This window comes from Neomonachus schauinslandi, chromosome 2 (assembly GCF_002201575.2).
Source record: "Neomonachus schauinslandi chromosome 2, ASM220157v2, whole genome shotgun sequence".
NCBI classification, from domain to species: Eukaryota; Metazoa; Chordata; class Mammalia; order Carnivora; family Phocidae; genus Neomonachus; species Neomonachus schauinslandi.
The window spans coordinates 40,256,158-40,277,816 of NC_058404.1; the positions used below are offsets into that span (position 1 = coordinate 40,256,158).

The following is a 21,659-nucleotide window of genomic DNA, read 5'->3' on the forward strand; positions in this document are numbered from 1 at the left end:
CACTCTGAAAAGTTTTAATCAGGAAAGGATGCTGTATTTTGTCAAGTGTTTTTTCTGCATCAATTGAGAGGACCATATGGTTCTTCTCTCTCCTCTTATTAATGTGTTCTATCACACTGATTGATTTGCAAATGTTGAACCACCCTTGTATCCCAGGGATAAATCCCACTTGGTCGTGGTGGATCCTTTTAATGTATTGTTGGATCCTATTAGCTAGGATTTTGTTCAGGATTTTGGAATCCATATTCATCAGGGATATCGGTCTGAAATTCTCCTTTTTGATGGGGTCTTTGCCTGGTTTGGGGATTAAGGTAATGATGGCCTCATAGAACAAGTCTGGAAGCTTTCCTTCTGTTTCTATTTTTTGAAACAGTTTCAGGAGAATAGATATTATTTCTTCTTTGAATGTTTGATAGAATTCCCCAGAGAATCCATCAGGCCCTGGACTCTAGTTTTTTGGGAGGTTTTTGATCACTGCTTCAATCTCAGTACTGGTTATTGGCCTATTCAGGTTGTCAATTTCTTCCTGTTTCAGTCTTGGGCGTTTATAGGCTTTCAGGAAGGCATCCATTTCATCCAGGTTGCTCAGTATATCATTCTTAAAGCGTCTATCCAATAAGAAGATCTAACAATTGTAAATATCTACGCCCCAAACATGGGAGCAGCCATCTACATAAGCCAACTGTTAACCAAAATAAAGAGTCATATTGATAACAATACATTAATTGTAGGAGACCTCAATACTCCACTCTCAGCAATAGACAGATCATCTAAGCAGAAAATCAACAAAGAAACAAGAGCTTTGAATGACACACTGGACCAGATGGACCTCATAGATATATACAGAACATTCCACCCTAAAACAATAGAATACTCATTCTTCTTGAGCGCACATGGAACTTTCTCCAGAATAGACCACATACTGGGTCACAAATCAGGTCTCAACCAATACCAAAAGACTGAGATTATTCCCTGCATATTCTCAGACCATTAAGGCTTTAAAACTGACACTCAATCACAAGAAAAAATTTGGCAGAAATTCAAACACTTGGAAGCACAGACCACTCTGCGCAAGAATGTTTGGGTCAACCAGGAAATCAAAGAAGAACTTAATTCATGGAAACCAATGAGAATGAAAACACATTGGTCCAAAACCTATGGGATACTGCAAAGGCAGTCCTAAGGGGGAAATACATAGCCATCCAAGCCTCACTCAAAAAAGTAGAAAAATCCCGAATTCAGCAGCTAACTCTACACCTTAAAGAACTAGTAATTAAGCTTTGAGTAGAGATCAATGAATTAGAAACCAGAAACACAGTAGATCAGATCAGTGAAATTAGAAGCTGGTTCTTTGAAAGAATAAGATCGATAAACCACTGGCCAGATTTATCCAAGAGAAAGGAAAAAGGACCCAAATTAATAAAATTATGAATGAAAGGGGAGAGATCACGACTAACACCAAGGAAATAGAAACAATTATTAAAAATTATTATCAATAAGTATATGCCAGTAAACTGAGCAATCTGGATGAAATGGATGGCTTCCTGGAAACCCATTATTAGTTTTATGATGTTTTTAAAGTTGCTGTAGGAATTTCGTAGAGGCAATAGCTCTCCTAATCCTAGGATTATAATTGTGTTTCTTCTAGTTTTTTGTTATTTCGTGGGCACAGTGAATCATGTATTATTTAGTGCCTGTGTTGTATAGTTGGGGAAACTGAAGCTTTGAGAACTGACCTTATCCAAAGTCATAGAGAAAGTTAATGGTTGAATGGACTTAAAATTCAGGTCTGTCTCTCTCCTGGGCCAGATTATCTCTGTAGAACTTTCCCTGGCTTTGTTATCAAGTGTCACTTTATGACTTGCTACCTCACAGGGGTCTCACATGATCAAAATGTAGCTTGGTATTCTGAGCAGATCATTATATTAAAAAGGATGTTTCTCTTGGGTTGACATACCTCATAGTTCCCAATAGTCGGTATTAAAGTTATTTCTTGGTGTGCTTTTCACCCCAAAGGGAAAACTCTCTCATTATGTGTTGATTTTACTCTCTCATTATGTGTGACCATCCCTTGAAGACCAGGTTGAGGTGTGTGTCCATATCTGAGTGTGTGTCTGTAGGGATGTGGAGGAAAGTGCAATTGAAGCTAATCTCAAGGGAGGGGGGGTTTCTTCAAAACATTATACCAGTTGGAATATACTTTTTTACCGTTTAAGATTTGGATTGTTATATTTTTGTTACAGCAGTTGTCCAAAAAGTATAAGAAATTCCACAAACAAATAGCCACACAAAACCCACAAATCTATGTTGGTGATGAACAGGAAGTCCTCCTGAGCATGACTCACAAGGCCATCGTGATTTGGAACCTGCCTGATCCTTGAGCTTCCTGTCTTGCCGTGTTCTTCACCGGGCCCCTCTCTCAGCCTTACTGAACTTGAGGGCTTTTCTGAATGTACCATATCCTTCCCCAATCCTGCTGTACACTATTGTATATGCTGGTCAGGCTGCCCGCAGAGTCCTCGAGCAGCCCGTGCTGAGTCCGTCCCCTACACAGTCCTCCTCCTCCACACCGCTCAGATACTTGCCTCTCTGGGAGGCTGTCCCCGAGTCTCCCCAACAGAAGTAGCACCCTTGGCCCTAAACACAGTGCTACAGCTGCTCGTGTCTGTTTTTGTGCTCTCCAGGGCAGATCCATGTTTTATTATCTCTGTGTACTCTAGTCTGTTACCAGTAATGGCAGGTGCTTTTTGAGGGATTGTTAAATGAATGAGTGACTGGATTAATGGGTTCACAGAAGCATATCCCATTATTTACTATCATCTTAGCTTTACTTACTGTCCTTGTGGCCCTGGAATGTTTGCAGGAAATGATACATTATGCAGATTTCATTTAAAATATTGCTGAGGTTTGGGCCAGAGCTCCAAACTTTGTATTATGAAGTAGATGTTCAAAGACCAAAAAAAAAAAGGATTGGGGTTTAAAAGTGTGCTTTTCATGCTGGTTCTCCATGTTCGTGTGGGGATTGATTCCTCTTCCTTTTTGTGACCATCCTAGAAGCATCAGGGATAGTGGATCCATCCTTGTTATAGGATGTGTTTAGTGAACCTTTGGTCATAGCTCTAGTCCCATCAGAAACTCCATTGACTGGGACCGTCATTATTTATTACAATAGCTAATTCTTCATTTTTACTCTCTAACTTTTGTACTGGTTTGGGGTACACCAGTGGTTCCCAAAAGCTAGTCCTCAGACCCAATTTAACATGTCTGGTGTAGGGCCGAAGAGTCTGTCTTTTCTAAAGCTTACCAGTTTCTACTGGCATGGATGAATACAAGTCAATTAATGTCTGTTATGGTAGAAAATTGTGACCTATGTTCTAGGTCTTCTGATTCTTTTCTTGCTCTTCAGCTTGGGGTGGTTTATATGTAGTTCAGAAGTTCCACAGAAATATACATATTTTCCCCCAGATGGCCAGTGATTTGCTCTTATAGCCTATTTGTAAAGCTAAGATGAATTTTTACCACTAATTAGATGAGTTAGTCAAATAAAATAAATGCTTATGTAAGATCCAACTAAGATTCAAGATTTTACTTGAAGCACAAAGCAGTTGTTGTTGATGCTTTGAACATACACTGTGATTCAATTTTAAGACTAAAAAGTAGGAACCCTGTGTCATTAAATATCTTGTTTAAAGTGGCACAAAGTGAGCAGTGAAGCCAGAGTTAGGCCGTGAGTCTCTGGCCTAGATGTTGGCCAAGCACAGAAGCCGTCAACAAAGCCAGGAGACTGCGTGTGTCTGGCAGAGGGAAGGAGGCTGTTCTAATTATGTCAGTGTTGAGGGGGGTGTAGGTGTGATAGGGTGCAGGGTCTTGCTAACCAGTAAGGTGATGAGGGGATGGTATAGTCAGACAAAAGCTCATGATATCTGATAAAGGGCTATGGGATCAATGGTTTGAAAATTCCAGTTGAGACTATGCATTAGAAATGGAGTTCTCAAGCAACAGCTAAAAATAAAATCCTATTGCAATATTGCTCAAAATTTTCCTGACTTAAATATTATATATGCTACTTTGCATATTACCAGGCTTTTTACCAGAGTATTCAAGAATCCTCATATCTCTGGATCCACAATGATGAGTGACTGGATTCAGCTTCTAAACACATCAAATGCCAGTGTAGCATAGCAAGAGGAAGGCCTGCCCCAGGGCCCGGACCTCTGTGACCAAGAGCAGGCATGCATTAAATGGCTAATGGAGCAAAGTAGGATGACATGATAATTATAGTAGTAATAACAGTTATTAGGGTTATTGCTATTGCTGACATCACTGAGTACTTCCCATGTACCAGGCATGTACTAATTTATTTAATCTTTACAACAGTCCTATGAAGAAGTAAGTATTATTATTAATCCCATTTCTTAAAGATGAGGAAATTGGTGTCCATGAATGAATTGATAATATATTAATCTTCAGAGATGAGTTTTAAGCCTGACTTTCCTGATATACTGTGGAAAGTTAAAGATTAGCTTTCTGAAGTGATCTTTGTTGATGTTTTTCTGTCCTTGAAAGTCAATCTTGAAAAGAAAGGAAGAGCAGAGAAGAAAGAATTATAAACATCCTTTTGATGGTAAAGTTACCTTCAAAGAGATTTACCATGACATGCTCTGAAATGCAGTCATTATGTCCATCATCTGCGAGGATACCACTTATAACCTTGAACATGTTCCTTATTTAACTGCTATGAGGGCCTCAATTCACCTGTCTGTAAAAGGAAATGGGTAACTGGCTTACCTCGTTGGAAGACTTTTTTAGGCCTAAGATGAAGTTTCTGAGTGTGCTTTGAGAAGGAGACACCTGCAGTGTGTCCTCTGTTTTGGCAGTACGTTGCTCAAGTCATTTCACACAGACAAGCTCAGCGGTTGGCCAGAGACAATAACAAGGTCACACATTCCCTGCCCTTTGACCTTTTAACTCCTGCTCATTGCTGCTACCTGGATCTGAAGTGATCTGCTTTCCACAGCATCCTGGATGTACTGTCCCATGGTGTGTTGAAAGGAAGTTCTGCAGCCGTTTGGAAATGGGCCCTGACGGTGGCCGCTTTGACTCCCCCCCCCCCCGATGTTTGTTCTGGAATCCCTGCAGAACTCCCCACTATCTTAGTGCCCCACTGCTGTGTCGAGCCCCTTAAACTCCCTTTACCCCAGGTAGGTGTCTAGACTGTCATTTTTTGCCACTGGTTTCTTAAAGTTATGGAAAGCAATGGATCTACCACGTCTTCATAAGAAGCCCACAGTCCTTGAAGAATAAGAGCTCAGGGCGAAAATGAGATCTGTGTAGTTGGGGTTCTTGAGCAGCACATTGTGTGGTCTGGCTGACACAAGGGCAGGGAGGGAGCGAAAGTGCACAAGCTGGTTTCCAGGGCAGTGTGGGCCTTGTCATCTCCTGTAAGAGCCCTGCTTCTTCATTAAACTTACACATCATCAGAAATCCATTTTCCCCCAGGACTTCTGTTATTACTTCTGACTTCGGTCTCTCCATTGTTTATTCACACTCTGACCCATTCCGTATCCTTTGACCTGCCTTTCCTTAGGCTTTACTCCTCCTTCTCTAGCCTGGACCCCATAGTGTATTCCTTCAGCCACTTGCTTCCCAGCGCCCTGATTTCCTTGCCCTGCAGAGCCTGGCCCTAGATCAGTCACTCACTGTCTTTTCCCCTCCTTCGCCTGTTCTTCATGCTGCAGGAGAAAAGCCCCTGAAGTTCCATACATGCTGATATCAGTACAAATTTATGATCTCCAGCCCAGCTGCATTCTCTGGCCACCCTCCCAAGCCCCCAGCACCCCTTGCAAAGCCTGTATCCACCCTTAATCCTCTTGTCCTCAGCCTGACCTTCCTCCCACTTCACCGAGGAATTAACGATATTAGTTATCATGGGTTCCTTTGGCTCCTTGCCCCAATCCTGCACCACCTGCACCCTTGCTCTCCTACTTCTGCCCTGTTTGGGAGAATAGGTGATGCTGCTCTGTCCAAAACTGTGTCTTTTCTGGGTCATGGTTCCCCCCAACCTCTCACTTTGTCATTCCATCCATGCATCCTCATTGCCTGGTTCTATTTGTTCCTTCCTCTCAACATATGAAAGCTTGTTTCTTTTTCCTATTTTTTAAAAAGATTTATTTATTTATTTATTTGAGAGAGCGAGGGAGAGCCCATGAGCAGGAGGGAGAGAATCTCAAGCAGACTCTGCGCTGAGCACCAAGCCTGACATGGGGCTCGATCTCATGACCTTGAGATCATGACCTGAGCTGAAACCAAGAGTTGGACGCTTAACCAACTGCACCACCCAGATGCCCCTTTCCTATTTTTTAAAAAATATTTTTTAAATTTATTTGAGAGAAACAGAGATAGAGAAAGCATGAGTGGAAAGGAGGGAGAGAAGCAGGCTCCCCACTGAGTAGGGAGCCCGATGTGGGGCTCAGTCCCAAGACCCCGGGGTTAATGACTGAGCCAAAGGCAGACGCTTAACCAACTGAGCCACCCAGGTGCCCCCCTGTTTTTTTTTTTTTTAAGAAACACTGTCAACTCTAAGTTCCTCTGGCTGCTACTCTGTTGCATTCATTCCCTTCTAACCAAGCACCTTCCTTCCCACCCTCCTGCCCTACTCTGTGTGAGGGGTATGCATTAGGGTTGCAGAAACAGTTGTGGTTTCCATGGAGCTTACCTTCTAGTGGTGGGAACAGTACGGAATAGGCGGGTCAGTAGACACATTCACATAGTGTGCAGTGCAAACACTCAAACGGGTAATGGGAAAGCGGTAGCAGAGTGATGGGGCCAGGGGGTTGGGGAGCAAGACCACAGAAGGCCTCTGTGAGGAGGTGGCTTTGGGCTGAGACTCGCGGCGAGAAGGATCCAGCCATGCCTGGCCCCTGGGGGGAAAGCATCCCGGGCAGACAGGAGAGAAAAGGCAATGGTCCTGAGGCAGCAGCAGTCACTTGACAACTTCAAAGAGATGAAAGGAAAATACTCAACTCCCTCAACTTGGTGCTGCCGCTTCAGCTCTCATCACCCTTCACGTCTGGCCTGCAGCCCTGATACTTCTCTGAAACCCTCATTGGACAGGTCACCAGTGATCTCCTGCTTGCCCTCCAGGGGGCCAGTTTCGTCCTTGCACTTAACCCTGATGTAACAGGTGGCACGGCTGCTGTCCCTCGCTCACTGGCAGGCTCCTGCCTTCTGCGTCCTGCTCTCATTGCTCCTGGCCTCTCAGCCTCCTTTGCTGATCCGCACACACGGCTCCTGCAGGGTTGGGACACCCCAGGCCAGCATCCCGGGCTCCCTCTTCTGTCCTTACAGACTTCCTGGCTGCTCCGACCCCCTGCACGCTGGGGACACCTACCTCTGTGTGTCAACGGGAGGCCTGTCTGCTGAGCTTCCGTCCTCCTCCTACAGCGCTGGAAATCAGCACATCCGGGGCTCCACTCACAACCCCTTTCTCACCCGTAACTGGAGTCACACCACGTTTCTCCCTCTCCCCCACACACTACGTTTGTCCCATTTCTTGAGTTCTTTCTGCTTCTCATCCTCCCACTGGCACTAGCACTGTTTAGGCCTTTGTCCTTTCTTGCTGAAGCATTTTGGTTTCCTCCTCATGGCAATCTGAGCTCAATGCCTGTGGTCCCTCCACGCTCCCGCTGCTGTAAGGGGTCTCCGGCTCCTCTGTGAACAACCCACCGTACTCCCCTGAGCTCCAGGCCAGCATGGCGTGCCCCACCTGACTCTCCAGCTTCGTCCCCCGTCTCTGTCCCATACGTAGCTTTTGCACCCCAGCTTCCCTGAAGTGCCTCAAGTTTTCGTTTTTTCAGTATCTTAGCTTATGTTGCTGTCTTTCCCCAGAATGCCCTCTCTGATTTTGCAGTCTTGGCAAACACCCACTCAGTCTTCAGTTCTGGTGAAATATCTTCTATCAAACTGTGCATACCTGCACTAGGTAGAAGACTCCCTCCTTTCTGTTCCCTTCTAGCTTAGGCAGACTCTCTTAGGCGCTTATCATGCATTTATGCCTGTGTTGCTTACCTATCTACCTTTCTTTCTGAGAGCACAGTGATTTTATGTTCATTTTTGTATTTCTAATATAAAACACAATCCACAGTAAATAATAAGAAAAATCAGTGAGGATGAGAGTAACCATGTCACGTGAATATGAAGCGTGTCGGGCTGGCGGGTCCCTGGTGAGGATCCCCGCCCACTGCTGTGCTGGAATCACAACATGCCCTCACTTCCTGTTTATTGTGAAGTACCTGATAGCCTTCATGAAGTGATAGGTGGGTTGTAGTTTTGTGGGGGAGGAAATGCCTCTGAAAAGAAAGTCAGCTGTTAGTAGTAGTGATGAAGTAAGGACGAGCTCTAAGTATGGTGAAGTTCTTAGAAATTTCTGGTAGATTAAGGTGATGAAGTTGTCTGCACGGCTTCGTAACAAGAACAGATACACACAAAATGCAATAAATAGAAGTAGGAAAAGGCAATTCCTGAATTGCTTCGGCAAGGACACCAGTCAGTGCAACCATTTCTTATCAAACAAAAGAAACACGTTTGGTGAAGGTTGAAAACAGTGATAACCTTGCGTCAGGACACGTCCAGAAGCTGCTATGGGCTGACGCACCGTGATGAGTGGAAAGCCAGGTGTGTACAGATAGTTCCCTACCCTGGCAGTTGAGGAAAAGCCTGAAAGTGGTTACTTTTTATTATTTTTTTATGGGGAGAATTGCTTATGTGTAGTACCTGAGCATTTGAAGATTCGTGGCAGTCTCAGGACCTCCTCTTTCCCAAATGTCAAATGTCTACCATTTTCCCTGAGAAAACAGAGCTGACAACAGATGGCACTGTAATAATGTCTCATTTATCTCACAGGGTCTGGGAATGAGATATTCCTTCTGAACAGGATTTTCTAACTGAAAACCACTAAAGCACCAAAATAGTTAAAAATTACTATTGGGAGTAAAATGTTTCTCAGGTGTTTCTCTTCTTGAGCAGAGTAAGGAGGCTATGCTCTTACAGTGACATCTTCAAAGGCGATTTACATGGGAGTGTTTTTATATTCAGTGTCTCAGACATTTAAAAAAAGCCAATCATGTCTGTCTCTCCCCCTGCTGTCAGAAGGCCACTATGTACCTCTGCCAGCATCTCTGCCTGTTCTAGATTTCTCTTTTCCCATATACTCTTTCTTTTGTGGTTAGAAATATTTTTTTCATGAAAAAATTTACTACTTTGAATGCATTGTAGACTATGAATTTAGGGGACTGTTATTTAATAACTGTTGCAATTGTGCGTCAGCCTAAAAGAAAAGTTCTAAGGGTGGATGTGAAGCTTATCTGTGGGTAAATGAGCCCAACTGGTTTTTACAACAGACTTTCTATTGTTTATTCTGACTTCTGTTTTTCATGCTTCTGCATCTTTGCCCTGCTCTGAGCTGTTCCTGTTGTGTACGAAAGTGACCTCTAGGGAGTAAACCCTTGCACAGGGTATGTTCCAGTCAGTCATTAAAGAGTCTGGTGAACACGGGCAGATTGCAACTGCCCTGTGACTTAGTGTGTTCACCTGTAAAATGACAAGGCTGTACTAGATGATCTCCAAAGTCCGTAGAGGCTGAAAGAATAGTTCAGCAAAGCAAAGTTTAAAATCTCGGCAGACCAGAGTGTCCGAGGATTGAATGGCCACTTTAGGTTGAGAATGTCATGGGGATCTTCCCAGAGGATGAGATCAGCTTTAAAAAGGACAGATGGTAGACTGGTGGGGAAGTGTGTCTTGAGAAAGCTCAAGGCCTCTTCAGAGGAGACCAGTTATTGTGGTAAAATATACATAACATAAAATTTACCATTCTATTTTTTAAGTGTACAATTGAGTGACATTAAGCATATTCACACTGTTGTGTAACCATCACACTACCCATTTCTAGAACTTTTTCATCATGTCAGACCGAAACTCTGTGCCCATTAAATACTAACTCCCCATTCCCTGCTTCCCCAACCCCAGGTAACCACATCTGGGATCAGCAGTCCACTTTCTGTCTCTAGGAATTCGACTAGTCCAGACACCTCATATAAGTGCAACCATACAGTATTTGTCCTTTTGTGTCTGGCTTATTTCATGTGTCACATGTCTTTAAGTTTCATTCCTGTTGTGGCATGTGTCAGAATTTCCTTCCTTTCTAAGGCTCAGTAGTAGTCCATTTATGCATCTACCATGTCTCATCCATTCATCTTTTGATGGAGGTTTGGGTTGTTGCCATCTCTTGGTATTGTAAACACTGCGGGTATGAACATGTATGTACAAGTATCTGTTCGAGACTCTGTTTTCATTTCTTTTGGGTACACACCCAGAAGTGGGTGGATCATGTGATAACTCTATGTTTAACTTTTTGAAGAACTGCCAAACTGTTTTCCATAGTGGCCGTACCATTTTACATTCCCACCAGCATTGCAGTAGGGTTCCAGTTTCTCCAAGGAGGAAGAGTAGTTGTATATGCGCATTATGAACTAGTTTGGCTGGAGCCCATCTTTCTCATGAGGCAGTGGCAAGACCTACAATTAGGACAGTAGATTGAGGCCATAGTATGGAGGGTCTTGAAGGCCTGGCCATGGTATTAGTACTTTATTCTCTAGACTGTAAGAAGCTGGTGAGGGAAGAGCAGGATTAGAATGGTGCTGTAGGAAGGTGAAGGGCCAAAGGATATCCTTTGCAGGATGGATTGGGCCCTGGAAGTGGGACGTGGGTTGGCAGAGAATTGTAGTTATCCTGCTGAGAGACCTGAACTAAGCTCCATGTGGGAAGGTAGGAAAGACAGGGATGACAGCGGAGACACTTCTGGGATCAGCAGGCAGCATTGACCACAACCTGTGGACACTCATATTGAGGGAGGGTAAGTAAGAGCATGAGGGTAAGGAGTGGTACCTCCTTGACATCCGGCATCTGTCATGACAATGTAGTCAGGTCCTATGTTGATGACAAGATGTAGAGAGGGGGCTTATGTCTGGTTAGTTCCTTGCCTGCTGAAGGAACAGACATTTGCAGCAGACCATGGAGCTATATCTTGGATGCCTGGGGGTGTTCCCACCTAGTGGGTCATTCTACATACAGCCTGGCCCCCTTGAGTAGCATAAGATGAGCACTAGGATATTTGCTCAGGAAGCAGAAACACCAAACTCAAAGTAAACTTAGCGTCAATGGAAAGAGGGCAGTTAGGGTATCTAACCCCAAATCTAAGCTAGCTCCAGAGTTTTTATTTTGATCTTTAATTTACATAATGCCTAAAAATGATGCTATCCTACGCAAAGCCGGTTTGCTTTGCATTTGCTGGTACGCATGCCAGCTCATTGGCTGAAAGGCCATTTCTGTCTCAGAATCCTTCTGCCTGCCCCCTTTCTCTCAGGCTCTTTGTGTTTCCACCACTGAAGATTTCCAGGAGGCACGGGGATCCACTGAGGTGTCGTCCTTTGTGTTCCGAGCAGACCGAGAGTGCCAGTGTGCAGGTGTGGGAGGGCGTGCCTGCGGGTGTGGTGGGTGGATGGCTGGGTGTGGGTTTTAGTGGACACAGGTTGCAAGAGAGTTTTAAATAACTTATTTGAAATGGACTTAAGAGATCTAAATCAGATTTGTAAGACATAATTAATTTAATTAGTTTGAGTATGGGGAAATACGCTAAGAAGTTGATGCAATAACTGTTTTGAGGCATGGGATGTGGAAGACAGTGAGAAAGCAGCTGAAACTGTGGTGTGCACGCTTGGCCTGGGTGCGCTGGCGTCCACAGGAAGCAGTGCCACGCCTGGGGGCCACGGCCACAGCTGCTGCCTGTCGGGAGGCAGCTCCTCTGACGTGCCTGTGAGGATCACTGTCGTGAGAATTCTCACATTCCTGGGCTTCTCTCTAAGTAGATGCCCATCTCTTCAGATGGGTTCGTGTATCTCCCTACCTGTATTTTCAAATCTGTGGATTCAGATTTTTAAAAGTTAATGATTCTTATCCTGGTGCCGAGAAAGAAAATGACTCCGTTAAAAAACCCTCTTCAACCCACGTACATTTTTATCTGCACATTAAGCTGTCAGCAGCCTTTCCCACGTGGACTGCTGTGTGGAGAAGGTGTGCTTGCTGACACCAGATACCAGGAGCTTGACGAGGCGCAGCCACCGACCCCTGGCGGGCGCCTCCCAGCTGTGCGGCCTCTGTTACCGAAAGCAACCCCTTTCTCACTCGCCCAGCCTTATTTTAACCCTGGAAGTTAGTGGTTTCCCCAGCTGCTGCGGACAGCGCTAGAGGTGGCGGAGGGCTTGTTTCCTCAGCGAGTACTGATTGCCCGAAAGAATGAACAGACTTTGAAGGGAACCACTTCACATTTTCAAAGAAGTCCTTTGAGCTTCCTAAGACATGACCCTTCTTCTTTCTTCCATGAATGGCCTCTGTAGGGACTCTAAATTCTGTTCCAACGTGAGCTCAGCAAAACCTCTCTCGCTTCCGTGGCTCTGAGGGCCGTTGAGCAGTATACCCTGTTACCCAACGAATCGATGGAGGCTTCAGAAGGGCACTCAGGCCTTGTCACTGTGTGCCCAGGTCCTTCAATCACCCGTGCTGGCTGCCAGCGGATTGCGCAGCTTGATTCTCAAGGCAGGCCCTTGGGACAGCTGTGAGAAATGAGTCTACCTGAAAATCTGCAGGACCAGACTCCTCTCTGGGGCTCCTGAAGGAGATCCAATCTTTGAAAAGGATCAAAGAGGTGGTAAAGCAGGCTGTGAGCATGAAAAGCCCCTGTACGGCAGAGAGTGGAGCAGAGAACCCGGCCATGTTTGTGAAGAAGACCTGTACTGCCCACAAAAGCAGAGGGAGTGAGGAAGAAAAGGAGGGCTGTGTGTCAGAGGCCTGAGAACTGTAACTCCTGTGGGCAGGCACTTCCCTGGAGACGTACTTTTGAAGCTACTCCAAGACTGGGAGGTGCATGCCAGCTAAGGTGGGGATTGGGAGGAGGGATGAGAGCTGCAACAGAAAACATGGCAAGTCAGAGGTAAAAGATGAAGGAGCTTGTCTGGCAATTTGTTGGATTCTTACAGGAGTTTTTTTCTGACTGTAGAAAAAAACACCCACAATACCAGTGATGTCGGGAAGGCAGTGGAACCTAAGCATCGGGAATCGTTTGCTTGATAGAAAAATTCTGTTGGGTCAGGCTCATCTTGAGAGTTGACAGGTGGCGACTGTGGCATTTCAGTACCAGTGACGTGGGGTAGAGCACAGTTTGGGGGGCCTTAAATAGATATCCCAGGTAGTCTGGCTCGGGAGCACTGAGCTGTGCTGCTTCTCAGAAGTAGGAGGGATGATATGGAATTAAATAAGATGTGTGCCTGCCACTGTGCTGGGTATTTTATGTGTTGTGCACTTTAACGCTTCCAGAAGCTTCCAGAGGGCCACTCTGAAGTGCTCCGAATAGATTGCTATGGTCAGTCCATCTGAAATGGTGTAATTTCTAAGAGATAATTTTAACATTCTTTTACAATTAAATAAATAGAATAACTATAGTATTTATCTAATCATATTGCAGAAAGAGTGGATAATAGCAGAAAAGAAAAAAAAAAAAAACGCACAACCCCACTCCACATCACAGCCGATCTTATTTTGGCATGTTTCCTTACTGTCCTTTTTTGAATACCTCTGTATAGTACAAATACAGTTTTGTATCCAACATTACAAATTTCTTTCTGTGTTTATAGGAAGTCTTCAAAACTATGATTTTTAAATTGATGGTATTTTGATTTCTTTGGGGATTTTATTTTATTTTTTATTTATTTATTTATTTTTTAAAGATTTTATTTATTTATTCATGAGAGACAGAGAGAGAGAGAGAGGCAGAGGGAGAAGCAGGCTCCCAAGGAGCAGGGAGCCCGATATGGGACTCGATCCCAGGACCCTGGGATCATGACCTGAGCCGAAGGCAGACGCTTAACCATCTGAGCCACCCAGGCGCCCTTCTTTGGGGATTTTAAATATGGGAGCATTTTGGGTATTCTAATACTTATTACATGCAGAGATTTAATCTTAATTTAATGTTTTAAAAGGCATTTCGTGCTAGATCTCAGCTATAAAAAAATATACTCAGCAGCCAGGGTCAATTTTTAACACTCTCTTTGTGTCTCCGTTGACAGGGATCTACCGCACAGAAAAGGATAAAGGCACTCTGTATGAGCTCACGTTCAAAGGGGAGCAGAAGCACGAATTCAGACGACTCGTCTTGTTTCGACCGTTTGGCCCGATCATGAAAGTAAAACAAGAAAAGCTCAACATGGCCAACACGCTCATCAACATCATCGTGCCACTGGCGAAGCGGGTGGACAAGTTCCGGCAGTTCATGCAGAATTTCAGGTTTATTTGTACATGTTTACCTTCCTCTGTGTGGCATGTGTTAAAATGCTGATATCATTTCCCGTCATCTCCCTCCTTTCTCCAGCCAAGTACAAAGGCCCCTTTCTCTTCTTGTTCAACTGTTCTCTTCATGTAAAGTTTATCATTTGCATTTGCCTTTCCCTAAAGCAATTAGAAAACTGTCAGACAAGCAGATTTACCTTCAGAAGGGGAAATTCTGAGGGGTGGCTTTTCATCAGGACCTGCAGAGATGGCCTAATGCCTGCTGTGTCCAGGTCTAGCTTGAGTTTAGGCTCAGGTTTGGGGACAGCACAGGCCACGCTGTCTCATCAACGGTGTTAGGCTTCTCTCAGACTCTCGAAGGCCAGGGCCACCATGACCCATGGACTTGGCTGGAGGATGTGCACCCTCAGCTGCGGGAGGCCTTCGTTGGCTGTCCTGCTCTTGAAGTGGCTGGGATGGATTGAATCAGAATCCATTTTTTATTCTAACCTACATCTCCTCAGAGACTAAATTTAGAATTATACCAAGAAGTTTCCAAGCACTCGCTTTTATAGCTATTCAAGAAGACTAAGTAGGGTTTCATTTTCAGATGCAGTAATGTAGTTTTTACATATGTGTCTTGAAGCTCTTTACTGTGCAATGTTGGCTCTTGTAAGCTATCATGGCTAACATTCATATATTGGTTCACCTAAATTAGCTCACTTACGTAGCCAGCTTACTGTAAAGATACAAGTTATATGTGTCTAATTATAAATCTTGGAAGATCAAATTTATTTTTATTTTTTAAATTTTTAAAAGATTTTATTTATTTGTTTATTTGAGAGAGGGAGTGAGCACAAGTGTGGGGGAGGGGCAACAGCAGAGAGAGAAGCAGACTCCCCGCTGAGCAAGGAGTCCAATGCGGGGCTTGATCCCAGGACCCTGGGATCATGACCTGAGCTGAAGGTGGACGCTTAACTGACTGAGCCACCTAGGCTCCCCTCAAACTTATTTTTATTTTTATTTATTTATTTTTTTTAGAGAGAGTGAGTCAGGGGAGGGGCAGAGGGAGAGGGAGAGAGAACCTTAAGCAGGCTCCATGGAGCCCAATGTGGGGCTCCATCTCACAACCCTGAGATCTATTCAAGAGTCTGACGCTTAACCGAGTGAGCCACCCAGGTGCCCCTCAAACTTACTTCTAATCTTTTATCACTAAGTTCACATTATAAATTCATATTATATCACAGTAATGCTCAGTATAAGGGTGTGGTTGATACTTCTCAAAATTCTATATAATGAATGCAGTCTTTTTAAAATTTTTACATTTGAAGGCTAACCTTTATCTAAATAAATTTTAGGGTCAGAATCCAATAGTCTTAAAAGAGGCCTTTGGAGGTCACCTGGTCTAATCCTCCCTTAGTTCAGAATCCCTCCAGAGCATCCCTGACATTCGTTCTCTGCAACGTGTGTGTGTGTGTGTGTGTGTGTGTACATGAGCATGCGTGCCAGGTAACAAACTGCCTCCTTCACTAGGCAGGCTGCTCTGTTGTTGAGCAGCTCCAGATAGGAAGCTTACTATTATTTGGACCTGCAGTCTGCCTCCCTGTGATTTCAACCCGGTGGGTCTAGTTCTAGCCTCTGAGGAAATGACTGAAGAAATCCATTTCCTCTTAGACATGAGAGCCTTTCACATCTTTAAAGACAGCTGTCACAATGCCCATTGTCTTTCTTTTCCAGGTTCAGCAGTTGTGCCTTCAGTTGTGACACCATGCAGAGGAGGGTGGGCTGATCTTGTCATCTGCTCCCAATCTGTAGAGACCCTGTGGGCACCGTCCCCTGAGCGTTGGCCGTGTCCCCTGGCTCCGGTAGTTAAGTGTCTATGGAGCTTTGGCTTCTGGCAGCCTTCCTTTGGTGTTTCTGTGTCCCCTGCCTTCTCTTTGGGATGTCAGAGGGCTGCTGGTTGATTCAGCATAATTTCCCGAGGACTAAACCTGTGGTTGGCACTAGGCATTAAGTCAAATCATTGCTTCAGTTCTAGGACTCGTTTCCGGTAAATTTCTGTGGCCCGGAAGCTGCCTAGAGTTCACCGGATGAAGGGCCCTGAGATTTGCGTCAGGCTGGCGTGAGGGCCCGCCGCGGGGCGTGCTGGGCGCGGCGGCGTAGTGGTCACGCTAAAGCAGCGTCCGCTTGGTTCTCTGTGTAGGTCCCGGGCCCAGAGCAGCAGGATTCTCTTGGTTTTACAGGACCGGCTCTTGCCTTAGTGTCGTGAGGATTGCAAATATTTAACGATAGGACTAAAACTAGAAGGGAAATATTGTTGAAACAGGTAAAATGACCAGCTTGCCAGTCTCCAAAATTGAGATAGTGAAATGAAATGTAATTCTAGTTCATGTTTTAAAAACAAATAAAATGCCCGCTGTGGCACAGAGGCAGGAGAGGAGGTGGGTGGGAAGGCTTACGACTTGGGTAGGATATTTGGAAGGCCTGTGTGTGCCAGACACGCGACCAGACGTCGGGGTAAGGAGGTGAGTTCCAGAGGTGGTGCCTACATTCCCGTGGCCTAGAAGCCACGCGAACGGAGCTCGGAGCTGCAGCAGAAACAGAGACAAGGGGCAGTGGGCGGCAAGAAAGGCTTCCCAGCACAGAGGAAGCCGAGTGGGAAGTTTGCTCTGTACTCTAGGGGTTTCTGAGTGTGTTGGGTCTCTGAAAACAATGAGATAAGAAAGGGTACTCAAACCTGAGAGTATTTAATTCTGTGTCAGAACTTAGTATAGGTGGCATTTCAAATCAGCCAGCAGAGAATGGATTGTTTAGTGTATGGCTTTAAGACAACTAATCAAACATAGCAGAAAATATTTAATTCTTACTGCATACCAAAACTCTAGAGTAAACGCTGGTCAGTTAAATATTTAAATAGAATTAATACAAACATTAAAGTATTGGGAAAAAAATATAAGGAGCTATTTATTAAATATTTGACGTTATCTTTATGAAATCCTTTTGTCATAAGATTAGCAGATATTAACTCTGGCTGGAACTGAAGATGGCATTATGAGTGACTTTTGTTTTCTTCTTTTGAATTCTGTTTTGTAAATTTTTATGTAGTTACCATATGTTTTGTGTTTTTTTTAAAAATTCAATGAAAGATTTTTTTTTGGCTGTTATAATTTAAACATGGATTTTTAGTTTGTAAAAGTGATATATAGCTATTATAAGATATTTAAATAATATAGAACACAAGGAATGAATTATTTAAAAATCCACTCCTCCCAAATTAACCATTTTTAACATTAATTGAACTCTATTGTAGGTACTTTTCTTTGAATATATGCAGATAGAAGAATAACTTGCTAGCTAGAAATAATTTAATACAGCGTGAGATATACTATATATTCTCTTTTTAATTAATTACTTTTTGCCTGACTCAATTTATAGAAGCGAATCCAAAGTATAAATTCAAAATCTGAAGTATAATCTGAAGAAATTGCTGATCTTTAATAAAATGTTTCTCCGCTGTAAGAGGTATTATTAGCTCTGAAGAGATCCCTCTAAAATTATCTTTTTTTTGAGAGAGAGACAGAGTGGGGGAAAGGGCAGAGGAAGAGTGAGAGAGAGAATCTTAAGCTGGCTCCACGCCCTTCATGGAGCCCCATGCGGGTATTGAGCTCACAACCCTGAGATCATGAACTGAGCCTAAGCCAAGAGTTGGACGCTTAACCAACTGAGCCACCCAGGCGCTGCTGAGATCCCTCTAAAATTTAAAAAAGAAAAAACAAAAGATTTTGCACAACAGAAAAGATTGGAATCATTATGTATTTTTTGCTGCATATTCTCAATTTAGACTGGAATGACTGAAAAATCACCTAAAGAGGAGGAAATCAGCACAGTCATACTTCCTCCCTCTCCTACATCCCCTCTTCCAGTGCCCTGGCCGTCTATTATTTTTACCTTATCAGGGGTTGCAGCCTTTGTGTTCTGTTTTGTAGCCACAGAGCCTGTGTGTAAGTGGATTTCGTGGACCCATCAGCAGCCCTCTGACAACAGTGGCTTCAGTCCTGAGGTCTTGGTTGGCTAGATTTCATGGGTGAGATTTTTTTTCAAGAAGTGTCCTATGTTCTAAGAGTGGAATGTCTACTTATGGTCATTTTAATTTAAGGATAACTTGGTTGGGCTTAAAATTCTTAGGACACAGTTTCTTTCTTTGGAAGTTTGTAGACATTCTTCTGGCATCTGATGATCCCACGGACAAATGTTAGGACAACTTTATTTCGCTTCTCCTGAGAATGACTTACTTTTGTCTGAGTGCCTGAAGAATTCCTTCTTGAATCTTGAATCATAATAGCTTCATCAGGATATGTCTCATCGCAGTGTCTTGTTCTTGCTCAGATTTTCCTGTACTTAATCGAGTTTTCTTTTTTGTTTTGTGGATTCTTTCATGTCAGGAAAATTTTTCGGTGTTTTAATTTTGTATTAGCTTCTATTTCTTAATGCTAGTCTTTTAGCTGCTTTCACATAAGGCTTTCCTCGAGATGAGCAATTTGATTTTCAGATGCATCTATTCTGTCCCTTGCTATGCTTAATTTATTACTTTTGTGTGTTTGGGCGGCCACCTTATTTTCTCAGCACAGAATGTGCCTTTTAATCTGTTGTTTTTATCATTTCTTCTTTGAACTTTCTTTATTGAATTCACATTTTTTTTAAGAAAGTGAAATGTGTAAGATATTTTCTTCTGTTTGAATTGTATTTTCTTTCAGACTAGGTTTTTCATTTACTTTTCGAATGCTGTTGGCTTTCTTATTTCTCTCTTTTTTTTCTTCCTTTAATTTTGATACTCTTCTTGAAACATAGTTGCTGTGAGGTGGCCCTTCATCTTCCTTCTGCCTGGCATACAGAGGGCCACACAGACTGTTTGCTCTGACTTTGTAAGGGTGGGTTCTCCTTTGCTACCTCCCCGTCTTGATGGAGAACTATTTGTGTCCCACTCCTGGCTATATTCTGAGGGCAGGGTATTTATTGTTCTATTCACTTTATTTGTAGTCTCCAAGAACAGAGAAAACTCAATGGAGGCTTTGTGCGGCCTTTGTTGGAGGTTCCCTATTCCCGTGGCTCTTCTGTGCCCTGGAATGGATATGAGCTGTGCTGGGCTCACTCTGCCTAGTGGTGGGTGGGTCTTTGTCCTCAGGGGAGGATGATTTGGCTCTGAGAATGGGCCCTCAGGGAAGGGCTGAGGCTTGGAACATCAGCCCATGAGTTTCCTTCTCATCTCCACCTGTTGTCTTCAGCAGCTCTTCCCCCCGCCCCCGCACCCCAAATCAAAAAGAGGAAAGAAGATAAGGTTTGGGCCTTCTGTTTAATGATTGGCGCTGTGTGTGTGTGTTGTGGAGGGTATATATAAGATGTTTCATCTGACTATTAGCATTTCCCATCCCTTCTTTTTCTGCTCTTAAGAAGGATCTTGACAATGATCATCTTTTTTTCCTTTGCTTCTGCCCACTCCACCTTTTTTGCAGGGGTTAGTTTACAAAGTGTAATGAAGAGAGTCCTAACGTCCTCCTCTACTTTCCATGTGAGGTGGAGAGACCATGTATTCCACTGTGGCTCTTCCTTCACGGAGATCCTGAATTGGGATTTGGGCCCCATCTCTCCCCAGACCAGCTGTTCCCCTCGGCCACCTTCTCCCCGCCTGGACTGCCTCCTCAGCTCTTCTGGAGGGAGTAGATGGAGCCAGGAGCCAGGAGCCACATGAGGGGAAAATCAAATCTTCTGTTTCTCCCACTGTCTTCTTGTCTTCCATGTGAAGATTTACATCCTGTTCATTGATCATTTATTAGTAGTAAGACTTGCCATTTGCCACTATTTTTGGTATAGGGTTTGTAATGATCAGTGTGAGATTAATGTATTTAAAACATTATCTTTCCAGTTGCATGTCTTTTAAAATGTAGACACCCTTTGTTCTGACACCATTGGAATGAGGAATCTTTTACAAGTTGCTTTATGTATCTGGCTTTAGTATCTTCTGTAAAATCAAAGTACTGGCCCAGATGGCTCCCCTTGTAGCTCTGACACTGGTTATTACCGATAGATTTAAGGTTTTGTTTTGTTTTTCACTTCAGCATCAGTTTGCTAACTATTCACCTAGAAAAGAGCCAAATGACTAAGAATTATAACAAAGATGACTTCTTGGACAGAAGAAATAGATGTAGAACCCAAAATTCCCCCAGAGAGAATGGCCCCTAGGGAGGACTGGGTCTGAGAAATCAGCATACTTGGGGTGAAAGCCAGGCATGGGGTACAATCTGCAAGGAACCAAAGACCAAGTTTTCATGTTCCAGAACCATGTCGGGGGTGGGCCCTCGGGACAAAAATGATTCCTGGGTACATGGAATATATGGACTAAGATATTTATTCTCATTTTATTCTCATTATTATTTGAGTCATGTCAACTAATCCTAAAAATTATTTGTGTTTACAAAAAATACCGATTTAATAAAACCGTTTTTATAAAGGTCATTAACAAAGACTGATTAACAATGCGGAATGGAAGATGGGTGTGCCTGGAACCCAGAACCAAGGGAAACAGTTGCAGATTGTCAAAAATGCCAGCTCTGAGCTTTCTGTCAGACAAAGGGACAAGGGGGAAACTCAGGCTGGTTTACTTCCGCCCTCAGTAGTTAATGAAGAGAAGGCTGCTATTTGTTGGGGGCAAAAAGCTTTCTCCTAGTACTAGACCCTAACGGCCTTTATTGAAGTGGCAGTAAGCATTAAATGAGAGCTATTCCTGGGATTTACAAGACATTACAAAGCTAAAGCTTCAGTATTACTATCTCTGTGAGTAGGAATACAGCTGGCAGGAGCACCATGGACCGCTCTGATACGGCTACTGGGGGCCGCTTTGTGGCGCCATTGTTGTTCATGGAGATGAGATGGCTTTGTACTATGGCAGCCCGGTTCTCTGTTGCTGTCATTGTAGTCCTGGCCTGTGGAGGATCTTCACAGGCTCCGGGTGCTGTTTTCTCTCCCATGAATGCTCCACATGACTCCCTTGGGGTTTGGGGGACTCCATCATTAAGGACCCCTTTACCTGTGGCCAGAAATAGAGGGAGTGTATCCAGGAGAACTTGCTTCACATCTAGCCCTGTTTTTATGTTTCCCCTTTGCCCAACAGCGTATTAACTTAAACCTACCTCCTCCTGCTTTTCTTCTTTTTTTTAATCACCTGATTTGCCTTTGAAACTATTCTCATATTTGCTTCTTGGCTCTTTAGTTTCCCTTGGCTTCTGGGTTAT

At 43.8% G+C, this 21,659-nt stretch overlaps 1 protein-coding gene across 3 annotated transcripts in view; it reads left to right on the plus strand.

Moving 5' to 3' along the window:
- Positions 1-21,659, plus strand: part of CSGALNACT1 (chondroitin sulfate N-acetylgalactosaminyltransferase 1) — a 344,475-nt gene that overhangs the window by 270,719 nt on the left and 52,097 nt on the right. For all 3 annotated transcript variants that reach the window (XM_044912838.1, XM_021681599.1, XM_021681600.1), the window contains one exon: positions 14,175-14,391. In XM_044912838.1, the coding sequence (XP_044768773.1) occupies positions 14,175-14,391 (217 nt within the window). The remainder of the gene's footprint in view (positions 1-14,174; positions 14,392-21,659) is intronic.